A 23,290-nucleotide genomic window follows, 5' to 3' on the forward strand; every position below is an offset into this window, starting at 1 on the left:
GTGTGTGACTTTTTGACACGTTGGTATTGTCGGTGGTTGGCACGTGGGTGTCCCTGGTGCAAGTAACAAGACAAGATTTGATAGGTCTATTAGATGGGTTAGATGACTTTCTGTACAGTCAAAATATTAACTAAATTTCGGTATTCGTATATTTTATTTAATTTAATTTTTTTTAAAATTAAAATAATTTAAGTTTTTAATTTTAAAAATATTTTAATTTAATTTTTTTTCTTAATTATATTTAATTTTATCATTAAAAGAGGTTATATCAACACTGATATAATATATTTTAATGATATGACATCCACACGATGACATGAGGTTTCATGTGACATTAAGGTATGAATATTACTATATATGTTTTTCAATTTAATCCTTATGATGTGATACAAAAAAAAAATTTTAAAATTTTTTTTTCATCTGTCACGTAACACTGACACGTTAGTATGTTAGTACTACATCAATATTACTACGTTATCATGTTAGTACCATGTTATCATATTAATCATGTGACACTGTTACGTCATCACATAAATACCATATTATCAAAATATGCCATGCAACGTTGATGTCATTCGTTTTAATAATAAAATTGAATGCTTTTGGAGAGAGAAACTAAATTAAAATAATTTTTAAAATTAAAAAATTAAATTATTTTAATTTTGAATATATAAATTAAATAAAATAAAATAAATAAATACAAAAACTTAGTGGATATTTTGACCCATTCTATATTATGTGCAACATCTTCATTACACTAATTCTTTTATTCATAGAGAAGAGAAAAGGGAATTTATGTCTATTTTAATTTTGATATCTCTATAATACATCATTCAAAATTTTAAATCTATTTTAATATTATTTATCATAAATAGACACTTTTAATGTAAAAAAATATAATAATAAAATATTTTTATTTATAAATACAAAACTTATCTTATATCTTCTTGCAATAAGATCCGTGACAACCGTGGTGACCCGCAAGTTTAGAAAAGGGTTTCCGGTTTTTTTTTTTAAAAGTTTTGTACATAAAACCGTAAACAGATTGCGTAATGTCTCTGCCCAAAATAAAAAAAATAAATAAATAACGCAAATAAGTGATAAAGTTTGTTGGACCACATATTTGTCGAACGAGTGGATAAGTAGATTTACGTGTTTACACGTGGTTCACATGCATATTCAGAATTTAAATATGAGTTTTCCTTCCTTTCAGCAACTTTCCTAGAATCCGACGCCCTTGACTATGCCACATCAGATTTCTGCCACATCGTGCACGTTTAATTTCTGCTATACTTGAATGTCGGCAAATTTGTTTTAGGATAAGGTACGGCTTCCATGCACGTCGCATGGCATCATTTGATTTATTTAACTATATTTTGACACACGTGATTAACAGAAAAAAAATAAAAAGTTTTTCTTTAATTCTATGTGCAAAAAATGGAATTTAAAAACAAAATCAATTTAAATCCTCTTTTATACAAGACTAAAATTAATGAGATTTATTTTTTTCATTTTATACATTTTTATGTGGCTTAATTATGTGTCAAGTAAATTCTCCAATTAATATCACTTCACCAATGCTATCAAATACAATAAGATGACAATAATATATTAGAATAAATAATAGAAGAGGAATAAATGTTTGTATTTATTATTTAAAAGGTTGAATTCAAATAATTTTTTTAAATAAAAAAGATGTAAAATTAAAATTTCTCATAGACTTATAAAAAAAATTTACTCAATAGTAGGTATACGTAACTACAAAAATATAATTTTTCACCTATGAAATGCATTTTGACCGGATCTCAATGATTCTATCCATAATATACTATGAGGACAAACAAGATGAGATGTCTAACCAAAGCACGATTGAAAAGGGTGGAACGGTACGTTGAAGGCAAGGGATATTTAAATAACATTCTAGATGAGATTGTTTTTTTTTTTTAAATGGCTTACTAATTACTATTAATTAAAACGTTATTTGTCATTTTATATTTATGTGATGTTAACATAAAAATTAAAAATACTATATGATCATTTTATCATAACACTTTAACATATCACGTTATCATTTATTATAATAAATCATATTAGCATAGCATAGAATGACAAATAGTATTTTAACTAATAGAAATTAGTTAATCTGTAAGTTGTAAAGTCTTATTTAGTTAAAAATAAAAATATAAAAATTTAATTGAATGTAATAAAAAAATAAAATTTATTTGATTTTTCTCAAATAATTCAACAATTTTTTTTAAATATTATATCTTTGTTCTTTCAAATTTGTACAATATTTATTTAAGTGGACCACCAATTGCAATATGGACAAGATGAAAACGTTGATTTGTCTTCTTCCAAGGGAAGAAAATTTTGAAGAAGCTTCAATCAATAAGAAAGAGAGGCATCACTAGTGCTTGAAGCGAGTTGCCTACTCCCTTGTGCTTATCTCTGTGGGTATTCCAAAATATCCTATTGAGTGTTTGGTAATGCCGTGCTCACTATTTTTATATATAGCCATCAACATCATAAATAGAAGAAAATAAACGTTAAATTTATTATATTAAAATTAAATTATTCTATACAAGCACAATTTTTTTTTCTTTTTAGTTCTTTCTGTTTCAGTAATGTCTTGAATTGCTTTCAAACAAACTTCACCTTTGCACTGTATTTTACTCTTCCTTACTAGATATCTTCTTCGGTTATATTATTTAAATAGGTATAATGTTTAAAAAGGTTCCTAAATTATTTAAAAAAATTTAAATAAATATTTATTCTTTTATTACTTTTAATCAATCTTTTATATTTTTATTTAAATAAAATAAACTCTTATAACTAATGATTGACTAATTACCATTAAATGAAATTTAAATAAAATTTCCCAACCCACAGTATTTCTCTTTTCTCCCATAAGTAAACAAGGTTGGGTAAGTAGTGTTTCTTCTTTGCCACGTTCAAGAGAAAAATGTTTCCTTGACTTAGTGTCACTAATTTCATCAAAAGAGACTTCAAAACTGATTGATTTTCCTGAACATGTTGCTGCCTTCAAGAATTTCTTTTTAAAAAAAAAAAAACAAAATTGCCACTTCGATTAAAGCTGATAGCAAGGTAAGTTCTTTCTTTATTTTTCTTTTTTATTATTCCTTTAATTAGAGACCCTATTTCTTTTGAAAAACGAAGCCACGATGCTGCTGCCATTCATGAAATTGTGCAAAGTACAAATAAATACAAAAAAAATCACGAAAAAGTTACATAGAATAATAGTTTTGTCAGCATTGTGAAGGAGGATTCGAGCTTCCTGTAGTAAAAAGAATGGAGAACATCCGATTAGGAAGAATGCATATAAATATATATTTCTTTTCTCCTGTTTGTTTCTGTTGATTTTTTTAGCAATTACTAATACTATGTAATAGTAATTACAGTAAGTCAAGAAAACCCTTTTATCTTGTGCGTGTTGGACAGTTGATAAGATTTTGAGGCAGGGAGAAGAAAGAGGACATGGGATCGATGGAGATATATAGGGGATTTGCATTCCTCTTTAACTTTATAAATTCCACATTAGCCATCCAAGATTTCCAGCCAAAAATCTCTGGGATGAAATTTGAAATTTTCATTGCTGAGCTGTCTTGAGAAAATTATTATTTATCTTTCATTATCATTTTCATTTAATATTAAAATTTACAAAAAGGAAAAAGGGATTTGTAGATACATTAAATCTTAATTCTATTAAACTCCCAAATATGTAAGCATAAATCAAGAGTGGGGTAGAAGTCTACGAACAGTTGAACTCCTTTGCTTTTTAACAGATAAACCGAAACCCTAACTTAGTGCCTTTTTCGATAATCGAAAAGTCCTCACTTTCAGAAGGCCTGTTCAATCAAAATTAGTGTGAAAGTTGGAAACTTAATTTGGGTTTTTACTGCTTTGGTTTTTGGTGATTGCGTGTTTGTTGAATTGCCTGTTGGAACGTTAAACTCTGCTGATCATGGCTAAGTTGGTGAAACATGAAGGCAACAGCATTGATAGACTAAGTAATTTACCAGATTCAATTATACATCACATCCTATCATTACTTCCCACAAAATTTGCAGTCCGTACTTCCGTTTTATCAACTAGATGGAGGTTTCTTTCTACTTCAGTTTCTACTCTTGATTTTTATGATTATGAGAATCCTTCCGAAAGGTTTATGAATTTTGTGGACAGAGTGTTGTTGTTCCATAATGCGGCATGTATTAAGAGATTTCGTCTCATTTGTGGTGGATTCCATGGAGATGTTGACGCTTATAGAATTTGTGGTTGGATATCTTTTGTATTGCGGCAATGTCTTCAAGAACTTTATTTAGAGATACAGATTGGAGACCCAAGGGGTATGCTACCTCTGAGTCTCTTTAGGAATAAGACACTCACGAAATTGGAGCTAGATGTTTCAAAGTTTGTTATGACCATTCCTACTAAGGTCTGCCTTCCAAGTCTTAAGAGTCTCCATCTTGACTGTTTAGAATTTGTCGATGATGATTCAGTTCGAAGGCTTTTCTCTAGTTGCCCTGTGCTTGAAGACTTGTTTATATGCTCTTGTCTTTGGCGCAATGTTAAAGAGTTAAATATTTCTAATCCTTCACTCAAGAGATTGACTTTGAACTTTTTCGGTGATTGTGGCCAACTTTTTCATGTTGTCATTGATGCCCCAAATCTTGTCTACTTCAAATTCTATGGGACTTTAGTAGAGAGATATTCATTTGTAAACCTACATTCTCTTGCAAAGGTTGATATGAGAAATCTAGTTAATCTTGAAGAAACATTGGTCAACCAAGATGCTGCAACTAATTTTTTTAATGGAATTAGTAATATTCGATCACTTTATTGCAATGATGATTTATTGTGGGTAAGTTCATTTACTTTTTTTGTTGACACTACATTTTGAAATATAGTTGGTACAAGCATTCCGTAATTGATAGTTGCAAATGAAACCCAGAAAGATACTTGTAAATTCTTAACTGATGTGTTTATGCTTTTAAGTAGTGTAATATCTTGAATTTACAATTTCATTGTAATTTAAAATCTAACACAACCTTTTTATTATTATTATTGTAATTTTAGCCTCTAAGTTTGTGCAACAAGCTCGTGCCCGTGTTTCGTAACCTGGTTCATGTAGAGATTAGAAGAAAATGTTTGAGGCAAAGATCTGGATTGGATGAGTTACTTGAAAGTTCAATTAGCTTGAAGACTCTTGTTATTCATAATGTATGAATTAAAATATATCTAATAGTTATTTGACAGTTGTAAAATTGCAAACACTTATTATCTTCTTTTTTTTTTGGGTGTTTAGGGAGCTTTTGGAGATCTATTTTGGTATCGACCTGAAAAGGTACCTTCTTGTCTCTTGTCTCACTTTAAGGTGATTGAAATCTATTCATTTAGTGGTCATATGGAAATGGTTGAGTATTTTCTAAAAAATGCAAGAGTTTTGGAGAAGCTCAAAATACAAATGGCCCTGAAAGTTAGAAAACAATTTGAGATTACCAAGAAACTGTTGATGTTACCAAGGGAATCAAAGATATGCCAAGTGGAAGTGGTCTAATATCCTTCATCTTCATCATTTTGAAAGTTGCAGCTTCTTTTGTGCACAGATTTACTTTTGGTGACAGAAGAATTTATTCTTCTGGTTTGGGATTCTCTGTTTCAGCTTGGATTCTGTTTTATGAGGCATGAGCTGTATGTATTATGGCTCATGTTAGTGACATATAGCAGTTGAATTCATTTAGTGGTATACATATATATATATATATGTAGCTTGTTTTGACTGTAAATAATCCTTATCATAGGTACATCCTACAAAACACTACCTATATTCACATTGAGTTGGTGATTTGTTCATTATCTTGATTAGTTTAAGTCATGGATGCAATTGGGTTCGATGAATGTTGCCTAAAACAAACGCAATGAAAATGCAATTTCTTGTTTTGGTGAGAGTTGAACACATTATCTTGACAATTTTTTAATGCTGTGGGGGCATTAAGTATGGAATTTATATCTTTCCACCTTAAGCTTTTATACCCTATCTTGGTGTGGGTCAAGGGAGTGAATGGAGGCCATGCAAGGCCCATGCCGTTAGAAAAATTACAGAAAACAAAGGAACAAAATAGAATAATAAAGAGGCACGTATCCCCCCTGACTGTTGAAACAGATCATGACGAAGGCTGAAACGGTCCCCCAAGTAAATGTCCATAGAAAAGAGAGAAATGGGTAGAAAATTTGGCATTCCCATCCCATTTCGCCTCTATAAAAGCTAATGCAGATGGCAGAACATTTCCACACTGTTTGGGACTTGGGGAGGTAAAGCAGATGGCGGCAACATTTACTAGAGGAGCTCATACAATTAATTCCATATTTTCCAAGTAAGCTTTTCCAATTTTTCCTAAAAACAAAGCTTTCATCTTTACATTATATTTTGGTATTATTTATGACTTAAAACATTACATACCCTATTAATTATAGTATCAATTACACATACTACAAAGTATTCGTTATAGTATCAAAACATGAGAAGTTGACTCCATTGATAATTTACTCTATCAACGATATTAAGCACTAGGTCTTGAATTTAAAACTTATCAATGGTTTGTCTTAGTGCTATCCTAATATGGAAGTAATTACATCCAAATAAGGAACCCTAAAAAAAGATTTGGTAATTATATACATTGACTATATTAGATAAGTTAATTTGTTCATTTAAGCATGTTTCTTTGTCTTACTGCATTAGTGCTTGTGTTTACATTTGTGAAAGCAGGCCAACAATAAGAAAGAACTGCAGCAAGGGCAGCAGTTGCGGTGATACACGACGTGAGCCCATGAAACTGGAAGCTGAGGAAGTGAAGAAGAATAGCATGGGAGGTCAACATGATGGGAGTTGGTGGGTTCCCCATGACCGGACTGGAATATATTATCCCAAGGGCCAAGAGAAAGTGATGGCTGATGTCCCTGCTGCAGCTGGGAAGGATGCTCAGATCAATTGGTTCTCACACCACTAGAGCTATGCCAGAAGCCGGCGTCTCTTATGTATTTTTATTTAAAATATAATTTATAATAACTATTGGATCAACTCATGTAATTGGTCTTTGCACTCTATCAAAGGGTTAGATTTAACTTCTATATAATAATTTGTAATAATTGAATCTTATACTTTTCAAAATTGATAATGATAATTTAATCATTAACTGTGTTAAAATTTTTCATGATATTTGCCTACGTTGATGTGGCATTTTGTTGTTGATTGAATTTTATGACATGGCTTCCAAGAATAATGCAATGATTGTGCTGAGATTGTGTTGATCAAATACAAATATGAATTTAAAGTGATGATGTGATGTTGATGAAGTGTTACTATGTTGCTAATGTGGAATTTTGGTAATTTACACATAATAAATGCTAGTTTTTGGAAATGAATGTTATTATGTTTTGTGCAAGATTTTTGCGATTTACTTACGTATCAATGTCTATATTTATCAACCCTACATCAATATAATCATTACATCATTTTTAAATGTCATATCATCAGATGCAATGTTATATCAACAAGAATATAACATGTTGTTATATTCGAATACCATGTCAATATAGACAAGGAGAAAGTTTTAACGTTGTCGATGATTGGGTTCACATTATCAATTTCGAAATATATAGGGACTTAAGTTTTATAAATTGTTATATATATGAATTAAATATACTATTTTGACAGAGTATAATAATTAATTACATAATTTAATTTAAATGTTAAGTTATAATATTGTTGAATTATATAATTTGTTAATTTAATATTTAAAATTTGATCTTATATACTAATCCAAGTGAACTTATTAAGATTAAGGCCTAACAAATCAACTTTGAGTGTCTCAAACTCAAAAGTTCGACTCAGTCAGCTTCCAACGTGACTGATAAATTAAGGCAGATAAAAGTGACCCACCACTTATTGTGATTAAGCCTCACCCTCACATGTCACCTATAAACCCATTCAACAATAATTTGCTACGTCTAATTAAACAAAAGAAAAATATTTTGGTTTTTTTAAAAAAGAAATATTAATATTTTTGAGATAACATAAACTTAAATTGCTTTTTTTTTTGGAAAAAAAATGGTCATAGATAAAAATGCCTTTCATTAATTTTAAAAATTATAATTCTATACAAGATCCATTTTATTCAATGTTTATAATTTCTTTCTCTCTGTAACCATCTTCCTCACTCATTCTCACACTAAATTTCCTCCACCACTGATTGCTAACAGGAGTGTTAGATCGATGCTGATAGATGAGAAGAAAGAAAAGAAAAAGAAAAACCTTAAATGAATTTAAAATAAAAAAGTTTAAATTTTAATTATAAATTATAAAAATTAAAATAAAATTTTAATACAAATTATAAAAACTAATATTTTAAATTTAAAAATTAAATTAAAATTATAAATTATAAAAATTAAAATTTTAATTATAAATTATAAAAGTTTAATATTTTAAAATTAAAGAATAAACTAAAATAATGATATTAATGTATTAATTATTAATATTTTAAATGATATTTAAATTATTAATGTTCTAATTTAAAATAAATAATCATAAAAATATATATTAATATAATAATATTTAAATTAAAATAAATTATTATTTATTCAAATAACAGTATCCCAAGTCAAAAGCCTAAAAATATATCCAAGGCTCGACTTATATCACGCTAAACTCGATTTTGTTAAATCCAATTGTTCGGGTTGTATTAAGTGACACTGAAACAAATCAAAAACTAGTTCAGTTGGTTTCCTCTTAAAACCAAAATTTTAACTTCATTTTATCAGTTGTAAAATTGAAAGATTTAAATTAGATATAAATAATATCTAACGTCTAAATAAAAATATTCTAAAAAAGAGAGTAATATGTGTGATTGATTAGGAAGTTTAAATAATTATTATTAAAATAATATATATAAATTTAAAAAATATAATATTTAAATTCAATTGATTCGATTATTTCAATTAAAAAATTTAGACATCTAAATTAACCAAACACGATTAATTAATTAATTGAATCGAATGGACTAAACTCGAATCCGTTCAGTCAATTTATTTCGGCCCAACGTCAATATTTTGAAGAAGTTGGGCCAGAAGATGCACAAGTTGGGCTTGGTTGGCATTTTTGCCCTAAAACCATTTAACCCATGTGGCAAAATCCTATAGGTCCGCTAGTATAAGAAACACCTACACCAGCAGCACAGAAGATAAAAAAGAAACGAAGACTGGCCGGTAGTTTCTCTCGTGCAAACGTTTTTTTCCACTCAACCAACTTTCTTTTTTTCTTTTTATTTCTTTTAATTATTTCTTTTGAAGCTAACAAAATACTTCAAAACAAACAAGTATCTAATTAAAACCCTCCCAGAAAAAGAAAAAATAAAAAACCGAAAAGAAGGTTTGTAATGTTGTGTTGCTGTAGGAATTTTGAGGAAGAAGAGATCTGAGAAGAAAAAGAAATCAATATATATATTTATATATTTATATCTATATCTGCGGAGGAGGAGGGTAGTGTGATAGTGGGTCATGGAGATGAATAACAACGGAGCCGCCACGAGCTCCGCTGCTGCTGGTGGAGGTGGCGTTTCAACTTCAACCTCTGATTCATCTTCAGCGGCCAAAAGGAATTCCAAAAAACCAAAATGTCTGTTCCCTTCGTGCCCCCCTTCTTGTTAATCTTTTCCCACTAATATCTGCATTGCTGAATTGGGTTTTTATATATTATTCTTTTTCCTTTGATGAATCTGTTACAACGGGTGCAATGTGGCTATAATACCCAACAACAAGTAACAAGGAAAAATGAATTCTGGGTTTTGCTTACAGTTATTGATTGTAATTTTATGTTTAATGAGACTTGTTAGGATACGTATAATTTTCCTGGTAAATGGTTGCTGATTTTATATTATCTGTTTTTCTTTCTTTTTCATATACAGTTTTGCAAATTAAAAATGGGCTTATGGTTATTTTCGTCCCTTTGTTGGGTTGCAGATTCTAGGTTCACACAGCAAGAGCTTCCTGCTTGCAAGCCCATTCTCACACCAGGATTGGTATGTTTAAAACTCTCTTTGTCGAATTTTTCTTTCTGGGTACATGTGACAAACTCCAAGGGAGAGCCTAGACCTTAACCTTCTTAAGGAGCGATAACAACTGCTAGAAATCTTGTGTTCAATTACTAGGATTGTGGAAGTTGTGGTTTCTGTTTCACATTTGTATTAATGCAAGCTTACATTTTCCCTTGTTGTTATATATATATATATATTTGTGGTGGATTGCAGGTCATTACAACATTTACCATCATTGGAATCATCTTTATCCCAATTGGACTTGTTTCATTGTCTGCATCAGAGCATGTAGTGTATTCTTCCTCTTTTAACATCTCTACTTCAACGAGTTTGTTCCTTACCATTTATTTATGCTGAACTTCTTTGCTGTCTTTGACGTATAGGTGGTGGAAATTGTGGACCGCTATGATGAAGGCTGTGTTCCTCCTAATTATTCCAAAGATAAACTTGCATACATCCAAAGCAGTCTAACTAACAAGTCTTGCACCAGGACGTTGAATGTTCGTCCAAATCCTTCTCTATTTTTTATTTTGTTCAAGGACTCCTGTCTTATATCTCTTTTACAGATGCTGCTTTTCCAGCATTGATTTATCCTCTTTTTGCCTCTCTTTTTCAGGTTCCTAAGCTGATGAAAAGTCCTGTTTTCATCTATTATCAGCTTGATAACTTCTACCAGAACCATCGGCGGTGTGTAGTTCTTCTTTGTAGAAATGTTCTATACTTATATTAATTCATTCATATCATGTTTAAGTTTAGTGTCTGTTTCTATTTTATTGTATTTAAAATACCTGATTTAGGTTCATAACTCTTTCATGAAAGGTTTTGGAGTATTTATTATGCTGCTAAATGCTAAGTAATGCATCTTATTTGTATCGTGCTTGACTTGAAAATCCTTTCCAGTATTGTTACTTTTCATCTTGAAATTTTTTTTACATTTTTGTGGGAAATTGCTTGCAGTTATGTTAAAAGTCGAAGTGATAAACAGTTGCGGAGCAAGGCATATGAGCGTGATACAAAAAGTTGTGACCCTGAAGGTTTTGTATTAGATGGTCCGATTGTTCCTTGTGGCCTCATTGCATGGAGTTTGTTCAATGACACATATGGATTTTCTGTGAAAAGTAAGATGTTAGAAGTCAACAAAAAGAACATAGCATGGGACAGTGACAAAGAACATAAATTTGGATCTGATGTTTACCCAAAAAATTTCCAGAGTGGAGGTTTGATTGGAGGTGCAAAACTGAATTCGAGCATACCTGTAAGGCTTGCTTGTTATGTTTCTATTGTATTACATAATACAATCCTTTTTTTCTTCCTTGTCTTCTTTCCTTTGGGCCACGATTTTCATTACTCTTCTGCATGCAACAGTTAAGTGAACAAGAGGATCTTATCGTTTGGATGCGTACAGCAGCACTACCAACTTTCAGAAAACTCTATGGGAGGATAGAGGAGGACCTCCAAGCCAATGAGCAAATTACTGTTGTAATACAGAACAATTATAACACCTACAGTTTTGGGGGCAAGAAGAAGTTGGTACTTTCAACCACAAGTTGGATTGGTGGAAAAAATGATTTCCTTGGCATAGCATATATTAGTGTAGGGGGGCTGTGCTTGTTTTTGGCAGTAAGCTTCATACTTCTTTATGTTATCAAGCCAAGGTGAGTTAATACTTTAATTTTTACCAACTACCATACATATTAGTAAATTTAAACATTCTTTATAATGTAGTTGTGAACATTCTTTTGGAAAGTAATCAAAGTTAGGCATAAGAGTGGTATTTTTTAAAAGTCATCATAAGCATGAAAAATTTAACTTAGACTATGTTAAATATAAGTGAAACTTCAGGCAAGAACATTTTTATATTCAGAACAATATTTCCTGTCAGAATGTTTTCCTTGCTAACTGCTTGACTGATGTTTAATGAATTGTAAAAAAGAATTTTGCTATTTGTTTTATGTTTGATTTGAGATTTAAAGTAGCCATTTCTCAAAATATCAAACTCAAATGTCATAATTTAATTGTTACGGTTATCTGTAAACTGTGAGTTTTCTGATTGTGGAGATCATACATTGAACCTTGAAATGAAGGAGAGAAAATGTTTTCAAAAACTAAACTGGGGTTTTTTGGTTATGTAAGATCCTGTACTCTTCTATCATAGTTACAAGGATCATATGAATAGAAATTCAACCTTAGTATTCATACGATGATCAATGCTTATGATTGAAACTTTCTTGTCAATTTCATTTTATATTATTATTACTTTTGTTCTAAGTATGTACTGTGTATGAGAAGGATCTTGCATTTTGTGCAGGCCTCTTGGTGATCCGTCCTACTTGTCTTGGAACAGAAGTCCATCGGGCCATCCAAATTAGGATTGCTATAAATTGAACTTCACTTATTCAGCTTCTTATAAATCCATCTTCCGCTCTGAGTGTACTTGTTTTTGCCAAAGTTAGTATTTAGATTTCTGAAAAATATCATCAATTTGCATTGACTATGCAATACCGTTTACATCAAAAAACCTTATGGTAGACATAGTTTTTATGCTTTTGTCCAGTTTTTATGATAATTCTGTCATGAAATTGCTCATTCATTCCTTCTGAAGGATGTGATTTTTGGTTTGATTTACAGTTAATACAAAGATAAAAATTCCTGGATAACCTTGTTCATAATGTTGCAATTTATTTTGGGAAAGCTAGCATTTCAAGCTCAGGATTCTTCAGCTAGCACGTATTCCTTCTTCATTCGGACCCCATAGATTCATTTATACTGCCTACAACTGGATTGTACCAAATTTTAACATACTTTTCTGTTGCTCTGCATATCTAGTAAGTAGGATCTATTATGAACTTATATTTTTTCCTATTCCTGGATGAAAGGATATCTGAACATTCATTTCCTATTTGCTTGTTCTATATGGGGACAATCCAACCCCAATATTTATTTTGAACCTGTTAAAATAACTAACATTTTTTTATACCTGTCATTTGTATTTTAAGGGGATTAGCCACTCTACAACGCAAAAGAAATATTCTTTTTAATTGTTAGAATTATTTTAACACCAAATATATACCAACCAACCCAAAGTAAGGGCCCAAGTAGTTATAATGTGTGAAATTTACTAGGTTAATAGAAATCGACTAGGTTGGTTATGAGCTGATGCGTAAAATTGGTTAGCTTTAATTAGGAATCAAAGAGAGTGAAAAGTGGAAGACTTGGTATAAGTGGTGATAAGATGGTTAAGAGCTCTCACAACTTAGCAACTGTCCATGAAAGCTAAGCTGGTTGCGCTGCTTTTCCGGAAGGATTCTCTGCTTCGTCAGGTGGTCTTGGCTTTTTCTTCCCTTGCTTAGGCGTGCAGCGGTGCTATGTTGGGTCTGCTGGCGTTCTTCAAGATTTGGCTTTCCAGCGGTATTTTTTCTTTTTCTCCTTCCGAGGCCACAGTTTGAGGGCTTTCTCTTCTTGATTGGTGCTGCTTTGTGATGATATGTTTTGACTCCTTTTCTGCAAAGCTAGTTGTTTTATGCCAATATGAGTCTCCTACCTTCACGGTTCAAGACTCATGGTGGCAACCTGGCTGCGGAATGATTAATAACAATCAGTCAATTACCTTTCCAAAAATCTCCGGAAAGAATACGACCAAGTCTGTACGACCAGTCCCATCGTAACGAGACTGACACAAACACAACTTTTACTACGATTAGGTGGAGAAGAAATTCCATTTCTCCCATCATACCTTGTAGACGCTTACCAAGAAAATACCCCATTTCCCCAAGTTCTTAACATGAATTAAACTTCTAGACGCTAGTCGTTTCGGACGAGCAAATTAGTCGTTCGTGTTCTGTTGTCCAGCCCACACGGACCATTAGGAAACCCCCGTTGTCCAAGTCTTTTGCTCTGTTCCAAAGTTAGTGCTCCTTACAGGCCCTGTTAATTTAACCTCATCGACGTTTTAGACATCTAAATATACGCTTCATAGAATTTACCAAGTGCCTCTTGGGCCAAAAGTGAAGGGTGGAAAAAGCCCATGATCCAAGTCCATTCTTATTTCTTTAGTTGGCGGCTCTTCTTGTGCGAATTTGTTCTACTGATGAAATTTTGCAGAATTCTTGACATTGGATTCCAACTACAAAGAGTATATAATCCCGTAAGCTTAAGAGGCAATCAGTTGGAAAGAATATGTAGACTTATTATGTTGTAACTACTCTATTTGTATTTTCTTGATTTTAATCTCCATTAAAAATTCTTTCCATGTCGAAGTCTGAAATTTTTGGATTCATCTCATGATCAAATAAAACATTACTTGCTTTAAAGTCTTCGTGAATAATTCTGAGACGAGAGTCCTCGTGCAAATACATGATACCTCGAGCAATTTTTTTAATAATGCTGAATCATTTTAGCCAAGACAGTTGTGCAACTATGCTCGAATTTGACAAAGGGCCTAAAATGGAAAAAAAGAAAAGTGGCAAAAACCAATGACTAGTTAACTTTTTCATTTCAAGGTAGTGTTGTTTGTTAAAACTTCAAAGGTTGAAGGATCAAAGCAAATAGGAAAACATCAAGGCTTCTGTTGGGCATGAATTCATATACCAGCAACTTTTCATTTTTCTTTAAGCAACATCTTAAGAGCCTCACCAGATTTCTATGTTGTAATCGGGTAATTAACATGACTTCATTGTTGAACTCAAGCAGCCCTTGACTAGAAGTTCTTGAGAGTCTTTTAACTGCAATTTCTTTACCATTTGATGGTGTACTTTGGAAGAATTTATTAATTTATGTAAGATACCATAATTCAACTAAAAATGTCTCAAGATGCTTCATTCACTCACATGAAGCTCTAAATATTGCGCAATTAACTTATGAATCAAACTTTAATCGTAATTAATTACCTCATACACAGGGTCAAATCCACCTTTTTGGAACTTATTTTTATCACAAAAGTGATTTGTCGCGACATGTAAAATATTCAATTGAATTGAAGGAAACTCTTGAGATCTTGACACCTTTGAAAATAAAATGTTTCAAATAATGGAATCAGGAAAAGTCCTGTTCAATTTTGTAATGAAATATAAATAGATTATTTATAGAGATAATCTATCCTAAACTTATAACGTAAGTAAATTAAATAAAAAAGTATTTTAATCTTTGACTTTCTTTGAGTGCAAGTAAAGTAAATAATATAAAAATAAATATTTTAAAAATTAGGCTTACTTGTTGTGCAAGCAAAATAATCAACTATTTTAATTGTCTCAGAATACGTTACTTGGCTATTAATTTTTTTTTGCCACTATTGGACCCTTGTCATGTAGGCTATCTTGTGCATGTCTATTTGTGCAGGCTGTTTGCGTACAACTCTCTTGCGTGTGTGACCCATATATTAAGTTAATTCTTCTTTTTCTTTTCTTTAGTAAAATTTTCTCTTGAGTGCTCATTGCGAATACTTCCTCCAACAAAGTCAGGTAATTGAACTTTTTGACTATTTTCTTTATCCTCTGTAGTAAAATGGAAATATGATTGACATAATAATATAACACTAATTTTTCATGCCAAGTCGAGATTAATCTAGTGTACCTTGAATATTTCTCCTCCTCTAGATGAAGGCACCATAAATAGAAAATAGAGCTAGCCCAAGAATAGCTGACAAACTTGCACCAAGCGAAATCCACTGTGATTATTTTCATTTTTTTTCTTCTGATTAAGGCACATATTCTTGATTAAGCTCATTGTAATTCTCATGAATATAGGGATAGGGTATATTTGAGACAAGTCATTGTATTGATAATAAGGGAACACGAGAATTATTTTGCTTTGACTTTTCAAATGAGACATTAATTTGAAATGATTAAAAATATAAGAGGAATTAAATGAAATAATAGTATAATTTAGGAGCATTTGAAAAAGTAGCAAATATTTTATTATGAAAGCAAGAGAGAGGGCATGCATGAATAACAAATTACAGAGAAAACTTCAGCTATCTTGAAAAATCAAGCATGAAAAACAAAATCAAGCTGCGATTGTAAAATGGAAAATCCTAGGAATTTTAAATATGAAATTTCCTTGAATTGCATGTCTTGATGCCGATGGTTGAACATTCTATCTAATAATAAAAAATAATTCAAATGAAAATACATATATATCTTCATGTTTTAAAATATTAATGATTTTGATAATGAGTAATTTAAAAGTAATTATTATTATGATTGTTAATTATAAAATATTTTGTTCAATACATTAAAAATGATCAAATTAATTATATTACCTGTTATATATGTTTAATAAATATGAGATTTTTTCTTAAATAACACCTTAATAAGTGTACTTAATTTTAACAAAAAAGATATAGATAAGACCAAGGGTTATGAATATGCACTCGATTTTTTTTTAAAAAAAGTATATTTATTAGTGTCGAGAATCAGTTTGTTATTTTAAATCTCTTGCTCAAATGGCAAGAGAATTTTCATAGCATAAAAACTTAGATTGGACAAAGATAACCTGTACAATTACAAAAGATAATTTCTGCTAAAAAACTATTGACGATTTAACTTGAAATCCTATTTAGTTACCTTAAAACTTAAAAATGTGCCAGATTAGCACTATTAAATATGTGCTGACCACATAAAGTAGATAGATGATGAAGAAAAGTCCCCTGCTTGTTTTTCGATGGCAGAGAAAGTCTCCTCATAAGGGTTATTACCTTTTCTCTCCCTTTCAATGATTTATAGTATTAATCATATTTAATTCAACTACTTTACCTTTGGATTGTGGGGCTTGAAGGAAGGGAAGAATTGGTGTTTGTCATAACATAAATTATAGAGATGAATTATTTTTAGCCCTCAAAGATATAATATTTTCAAAAATAATTTTTTTAATTTTAGCTGTTTTTAGCCAAGAGAAAAAAATTTTGGATAAAATTGCTCTTAATGAACCTTTTCATATTCAAGTACTCTCAAATTTTTTCTCCCGTCATTCGTTTGCTTTGCTCCTTATTCTGTTGTGCTTTTCATTTTTCTCTTTTGTCATCAAACTTTTTCTAATTTTACCACTATCACTATCTTTCTATCTATTTTGTGTCATCTCATTATATAATCAAAGAGCATGACATGGAAGGTAATAACATATTCATGGGTTTATTAGTTTATATTCACAAAACCCTTTCTTTGTCTATCTCTCGTCATCTCATTATCAATTTACAAACCAAAACGCATGGCATGGTGAGTAACAATAAGATCTTGGGTTTATGAGTGTTAAGTTTTTTTAGTGATTTAAGTCTGGAAGAACATGTCTTAGCGTGTAATAAAGTGATTCATAATTTGGGCATGTAACAATAGAAAGAGGAAGGAAGCTTTGGTGTGTAATATATGATGCTAAAGCTTTGATCTTGACATGTAACATTTGGTGGTGAAGCTTTGATCTTGCAATGTAACATCTAGTGTTGAGTCTTTTTTATGATTATAAGAAATGTAACAAATAAAATAACCTCAAAGCTAATTATCTAAATTTGAGGATTTTAGATAATACCCTTTTGTCCAAATCTATTTCATTCTAGCCATTTCACCCTAGCAGTAATGTTGAAGTTGCATAATTTTTCAATATATCTCCTTTCCATTTAAACTCCTTTTTGATTTTAAACTTTATCTTTATCGTGAAGGTGTTTAATTTCAAGAGTTTATGTCCTAAACTACAAAAATAGAGATCAAAATACATTTAAAAAGTGTTGTTATTACATGTCAGGTTTAAAAAAATATTGTTACAATTAAAAAAAAATTGTTACATGCTTTAACTCTAAGAGTTTATGTTGTAGTGAAATACAAAGAAATTAAATGTTTAAAAAATGTTATTGTTACATATGTTGTTCAAAAAAATTAAGCAACACCAAAACTTTAGCACTAGATGTTACACTCCAAGGCCACAGTTTTTGTACCAAACATTACATATTAAGGTTAAAGTTTCAGCACTAGATATTACATGTCAAGGTCAAAGCTTCAACACCATATATTACATGCCAAACCTTCCTTCTTCCTACTAATGTTATATACCAAGACATAAATCACTTTGTTACATGGTAAGACATGTTTTACCAGACTTGAATCATTGAAAAAACTTAACACCCATAAACCCAAAAACCCCGTTGTTATTTACTATGTCATGCTTTGTGGTTTGTAGATCGACAATGAATTAATGCAGAAGATTTTAAATTTTATAAAAATAAACGAATAAAATAGCAATTAGGTTATGTATAGTGGCATTAGTTAGGCTTAATTATAAAAAAAAGGCAGGTTAATGCCATTGAATTAATGTAGAAGACTTTGAATTTATTGAAAATCGAGTAAAAAAGTCAAAGATGCATAATGCTTGTACAAAATAAGGAGAGGGAGAGAGAATGTGGTCAATTTTTAACTTAAGTCAGAGTAGCTCATGACTAACAATATTTCTTTTTAGTTTTCGAGTTGACTATACTGGTGAAGCTAAATATATAAAGAAACATAAGTAAAAGGTAGATTTTGATGGAAGGCATTGGTCACTATGAGTTTTTGTTTCCTTATTTTGTTGAAAAAGTGTAGTAATTTTATGGATGCACCCACTAATCAATCACTGAGGCCATAAATTTGAAATTGTAACATCATTGATAGAACAATTTCTATCATTTGAAGTGGGTTGAGCTGGTTTTGCAATAACATGTCCCATAGAAAATGGAGGTACTGCTGATCGAGGAAGTGTTATGGTCTCGCTTTCCAACATGATAATCACAGATGTCATTCTAGGTCTGTCTGCCAAGTCTTCTTGCACACATAATAACCCAATATGGATGCATTTAAGCACCTCAGCGGCCACACATGATTGCATCAGGACTTGATCTATTAGCTCCATTCCTTGACCTTTAAACCATAGTTTCCATGCCTGCAATTGTTACTTAAAATTAGCATGGCGGATTTATCTATTCTTTGAAGAGAAAGAGAGTGTAAAAATGTATAAAAGTCAGGAGGCTTTCACAATGCTCTAAAACATGAAAACCATTATTCCTTTTTCCACTTATGATTTCTAGCAAAAGCACTCCAAAACTAAAAACATCAGATTTGATTGAAAAAGTCCTTCCTTTGTATATTCGGGTGCCATGTATCCACTATTTCAATTCATAAGAAGCAATGAAAAAAAGATAAAAGATAGAATTAGATGATCCATAGAAAATTTTAGAAATAGAGAATCAATATTAAATATGAACATTCAACATTAATTGTACTATTATGAATCAATATTAATTAAATGCCTATGCGTCAGTGTTGAATTGTTTGTGGCTTGGTTGTAATTAAGAGAGATGATATGTCAAAAATGAATAATAAAAAAAAATATCAAACTACAAAAGGTATATAACCCCATAAGCTTAGGAGGTAATTAGTTGGGAAAAAAAAATGTAGACTTACTATGTTTTAACTACTCTATTTGTGTTTGCCTAATTTTGATCTCCCTAAAAAATTCTTGCCATACCAAAGTTTGATATTTTGGGATTCATCTCATGATCAACTAAAATATTACTTACTTTAAGATCTCTGTGGATAATTCTAAGACGAGAGTCTTTATGCAGATACATGATACCTTGAGCAATTCCTTTTATAATGTTGAATTGTTTTTGCCAAGACAATTGTGCAGCTACGTTTGAATTTGATGAACACAAAAAAAAAAAAACAGCAAAAACCAATAACTAGTTAACTTTTTCACCCCTATTTCATTTACAAGGTAGTGTTGTTAGTTGAAAGTACGAGGTTTAAGGATCAAACCAAACAAGAAAACGTCAAGGCTTCTGTTAAGCATGAATTCATATACCAGCAACTTTTTATTTTTCTCTAAGTGACATCCTAAGAGCCTCACTAGATTTCTATGTTGTAATTTGGCAATTAGCATGACTTCATTCTTGAACTCAAGCAGCCCTTGACTGGAAGTTCTTTAGAACCTTTTAAATGCAATTTCTTTACCATCTTGTAATATACCCTAGAAGAATTTCTTAATTTATGGAACATTCCACATTTCAATGAAAAATGCTTCAAGATTTTCAAATATTAACATACTTTGTTGACTCATATCGGGCTTTAATCATGCTACGTTATTAATTTATGCATCAAGTTTTAATTTGTATAAAAATTCCTAATCATGATTACATTGTATACAAGGCCAAATCCACCATCTTCGAGTTTATTTTTATTACAAAAGTGATTTGTCGTGGCTTGTAAAATATCCAATTGAATTGAAGAAAACTCCTGAGATCTTGATACTTTTTCTCCATTAAAATTTTGCTTGAGTGCTCATAGTGAATACTTCTCCTAACCAAATCAAGTAATTGAACTTCTTAACCATTTTCTTTAGCGTTTGTATTAAAACAAAAATATGATTGGCATAACAATATAACCTAAATAATTAATGCCAATCCAAGATTAATCCAGTGCATACCTTGATTGTTTCTTCTCTTCTAAATGAAGAAACCATAGGCAGAAAATAGTACCAGTCCAAGAATCATTGATAAACTTGCACCAAGAGGAATCCAGTTTGAATTTTTTTTTTGTTTTTATTCTTTTGATTAATGGAACCTATTCTCAAATCAACTCATTGTTATCCTCATGAATATAGCCACCATGGGCTTTTTAATTAAATCGTTGATAGGAGAAAATGCACCTTGCACAAACAAACGTATGCATCCACCCAGCCATCACTCAATTGCATCCCATGAGAGTCTCGATTACAAGACGATAGCGATGAGTATGCAACTTTGGTATGCGAATTGCATAGTGCTTGTGGATTATATATAACGTTTTTCTTTTCATTAATTATAAGAGAAACACAAGTAACCATGCTACATTATATATATGTTGCATCTTAATTTCAATCATGCCAAGTTTATATTTAGGATCATGTTTCCATTATAGGGAAAAAAATTCAACACCTTAATAAAGATTAAAAAGAGCAAGTGCCTATGGTATATCGTAGTGAGATTAAGAAACTCTCCTTTTAAAGAAAATCTTTGAAGGATATTGCCAAAATTCAATTAAATTGAATAGGGCTAATTAAATGCATTTTGCACATATTGATGAAAATAACAACAATGATGATATTAATAAATAAAAACCAATACTTATAAACTATGAAAAGTCAATGTGATGCTCAATCATAACATTAATGATAAAAAGGAGGACATTATTCAAGAGTTTATGAGGGAGGAGCAAATAGATATTTGGTAAATAAGGTAAACGGTGTGATTTAGGAGAGAAAGCTTTTTGAAAAATAGATTTTATTAACCATACGATCGATATGTCATTGTTAATCTCAAGCTAAAACTACCTAAACTCTCATTGACATAAAAATTGACTTAACCAAAAGGAACTATACATTATAAACAAGCACAATGGTTGCATGTAATTAGCGTTGTTGAAATATTTTGTTATGATCTGCTGCATGTAAACTAATTGTGGGAGGATTTTAAGTGAAATATTTGACTTATCAAAAAAACAGGCATACTGAAGCCTATAAGGGTTATGGTTGAACTCGGTTGTAGGCAGTGACTAAAATGAAGAATATGAGGAGAACCAAAAAGGGGCAGTGTGGTGCAGCTTTATTAAAACATCAATCTTAACTTTTACATAATCTCAAAAAGTTAAATTTTTAAAATAAAAAACAAAATAAATTATTTTATCTTTAATATTTTGTGTCATTTAAAAAGTAAATATAAAATTAGAATGAAAGAAAGAAGTATTAACTATAATTAAATTTTTCATATTCTGTAATATGTATTTATTAACAAATTGTAAAGTATACAACACCCTTCTTTGCTCTCTTAATGCTAGTGGATTCAACAAGGTGGCCATGTGTGTAACTGCAAAACAAATTTGGGATACCTTAAAAATCACCTATGAAGGAACAAACCAAGTTAAAGAATCCAAAATAGGTTTGCTTACACATGATTATGAGTTGTTTAGAAGAAGAAGGTTGAGACTATAAATCAAATGTTTGAGAGATTCACAAATATAGTTGGTGGATTAAAAGAGTTAAGAAAAGACTTCTTAAATTCTCAAATAGTTAAGAAGATACTCTATAGCTTATCAAAATCATAGAGACCATAAGTGACAGCCATTAAGGAAGCAAGAAACTTAAACAACTTCAAATTAGAAGAGCTCATAGGATCTTTACTCACCTATAAAATGACCTTAAAACATGAAAGTGAAAGAGATGATGAAAGGAAGGAAGATACTAAGAAATAGAAGATTGCATTAAAATCTATAATTGAGCAAGATGAAAAAAGCATGAGAGATGATGGTGAGGAAGATAAGGACATAACCATGCTAGCTAAAAGGTTTAGCAAATTTATGGGGAAGAACTATAGAGGTAAGACACCCCTTAAAAGAGATATGCCAAATGGATAATATAACAAGGCTCACTTGATTTGCTATGAGTGTAGAAAATCGGGACACAACAAGTATGAGTGTCCAAACAAGAAGAGTGCTCTAAAGAACTTCAACAAGAAAGGCATGGTTGCCATTTGGACTGATAGTGATGACTTTTAAGATGAAAAAGAAGACATTGCCAACCTTTGCCTTATGGCACTTGAGAACACCAAGGTATGCCTTACCTTTCATAATTCCAGTTCATGTACTTTAGTTCAAGACTCATATTCATTTAATGAACTATAAGATGCATATGATGACTTAGTATTTGAATTTGAAGAAAAGACGTTGAAATATAAGAACATCATATCTAAGCTTAAAGTAGAAAATGAATTCTTAATAAAGACAAAATTGAATTAGAAAGCATAGTCAAGGACTTAGAGAGTAAGAGAAATGAGTTGAAATGAAAAATGAGAATTTGCATATTATATTTTCAAAATTCAACACAAGTCAACAAAAATTGAATGACATGCTAGAATCATAAAGAACATTCTTTGACAAAGAAAGAATAAGCTATGATGGTACTCAAAAGGAAACACATTTTAAAAATTTCTTTGTTAAAGAAAATGAAAAACATGACTCACTCACTAGATGCATTTATTGTCATAAAGTAGGACATTCTACTTATTCTTGTTCCGTGAGAACTACCACTTACAGATGAAACAAAATCAAAAGTGTATGGGTTCCAAAAAGAGCTAAACCTCCATATGGTAAGCTGGTAAGATTGGAGTGGGTTCCAAAAGTAACCAAAGACACTAACTT

The 23,290-nt window shown here is 30.8% G+C and overlaps 3 protein-coding genes and 1 pseudogene across 4 annotated transcripts; 3 read left to right on the forward strand and 1 right to left on the reverse strand.

Annotated features, from left to right (window-relative positions):
• Nucleotides 1-3,982: 3,982 nt before the first annotated feature.
• LOC110427343 (F-box protein At4g09920-like) lies at nucleotides 3,983-5,575 on the forward strand. The gene is made up of 2 exons (XM_089785466.1): nucleotides 3,983-4,879; nucleotides 5,324-5,575. The coding sequence occupies exons 1-2, from the start codon at nucleotides 3,983-3,985 to the stop codon at nucleotides 5,573-5,575; spliced, it is 1,149 nt and encodes a 382-aa protein (XP_089641592.1).
• A 535-nt stretch (nucleotides 5,576-6,110) lies between these two features.
• On the forward strand, nucleotides 6,111-7,025 carry LOC149526420 (F-box/RNI superfamily protein). Its single transcript, XM_089785444.1, has 2 exons — nucleotides 6,111-6,392; nucleotides 6,785-7,025. The coding sequence occupies exons 1-2, from the start codon at nucleotides 6,340-6,342 to the stop codon at nucleotides 7,023-7,025; spliced, it is 294 nt and encodes a 97-aa protein (XP_089641570.1). The 5' UTR covers nucleotides 6,111-6,339.
• A 2,306-nt stretch (nucleotides 7,026-9,331) lies between these two features.
• On the forward strand, nucleotides 9,332-12,763 carry LOC110427225 (ALA-interacting subunit 1-like). 2 transcript variants are annotated; one of them, XR_002446246.2, is made up of 9 exons: nucleotides 9,332-9,688; nucleotides 10,033-10,091; nucleotides 10,320-10,394; nucleotides 10,490-10,606; nucleotides 10,723-10,793; nucleotides 11,064-11,361; nucleotides 11,472-11,761; nucleotides 12,415-12,554; nucleotides 12,735-12,763. XR_002446246.2 is itself a non-coding variant. In XM_021442698.2 (8 exons), the coding sequence occupies exons 1-8, from the start codon at nucleotides 9,571-9,573 to the stop codon at nucleotides 12,473-12,475; spliced, it is 1,089 nt and encodes a 362-aa protein (XP_021298373.1). In that variant the 5' UTR covers nucleotides 9,333-9,570; the 3' UTR covers nucleotides 12,476-12,763. The 2 variants fall into 2 exon arrangements, 1 of the variants encoding a protein (XP_021298373.1); XM_021442698.2 differs by having other exon boundaries at nucleotides 9,333-9,688; nucleotides 12,415-12,763.
• A 5,929-nt stretch (nucleotides 12,764-18,692) lies between these two features.
• On the reverse strand, nucleotides 18,693-20,579 carry LOC110427345 (receptor-like serine/threonine-protein kinase SD1-7; annotated as a pseudogene).
• Between the last annotated feature and the right edge of the window lie 2,711 nt (nucleotides 20,580-23,290).

The sequence above is a fragment of the Theobroma umbraticum genome, unplaced genomic scaffold (assembly GCF_002168275.2).
Source record: "Theobroma umbraticum cultivar Fairchild unplaced genomic scaffold, ASM216827v3 scaffold_228.0, whole genome shotgun sequence".
Classification (NCBI taxonomy): Eukaryota; Viridiplantae; Streptophyta; class Magnoliopsida; order Malvales; family Malvaceae; genus Theobroma; species Theobroma umbraticum.

Excerpts from the sequence above, each read along its gene's own strand:
- LOC110427225 (XM_021442698.2), top strand. The coding sequence starts at position 9,571 with ATGGAGATGAATAACAACGGAGCCGCCACGAGCTCCGCTGCTGCTGGT. Across the intron at positions 10,607-10,722 it reads CTTGCACCAGGACGTTGAAT|GTTCCTAAGCTGATGAAAAG; the intron begins GTTCGTCCAAAT and ends TCTCTTTTTCAG. Across the intron at positions 11,762-12,414 it reads CTTTATGTTATCAAGCCAAG|GCCTCTTGGTGATCCGTCCT; the intron begins GTGAGTTAATAC and ends CATTTTGTGCAG.
- LOC149526420 (XM_089785444.1), top strand. The coding sequence starts at position 6,340 with ATGGCGGCAACATTTACTAGAGGAGCTCATACAATTAATTCCATATTT. Across the intron at positions 6,393-6,784 it reads ATTAATTCCATATTTTCCAA|GCCAACAATAAGAAAGAACT; the intron begins GTAAGCTTTTCC and ends TTGTGAAAGCAG.
- LOC110427343 (XM_089785466.1), top strand. The coding sequence starts at position 3,983 with ATGGCTAAGTTGGTGAAACATGAAGGCAACAGCATTGATAGACTAAGT. Across the intron at positions 4,880-5,323 it reads GCAATGATGATTTATTGTGG|GGAGCTTTTGGAGATCTATT; the intron begins GTAAGTTCATTT and ends TTGGGTGTTTAG.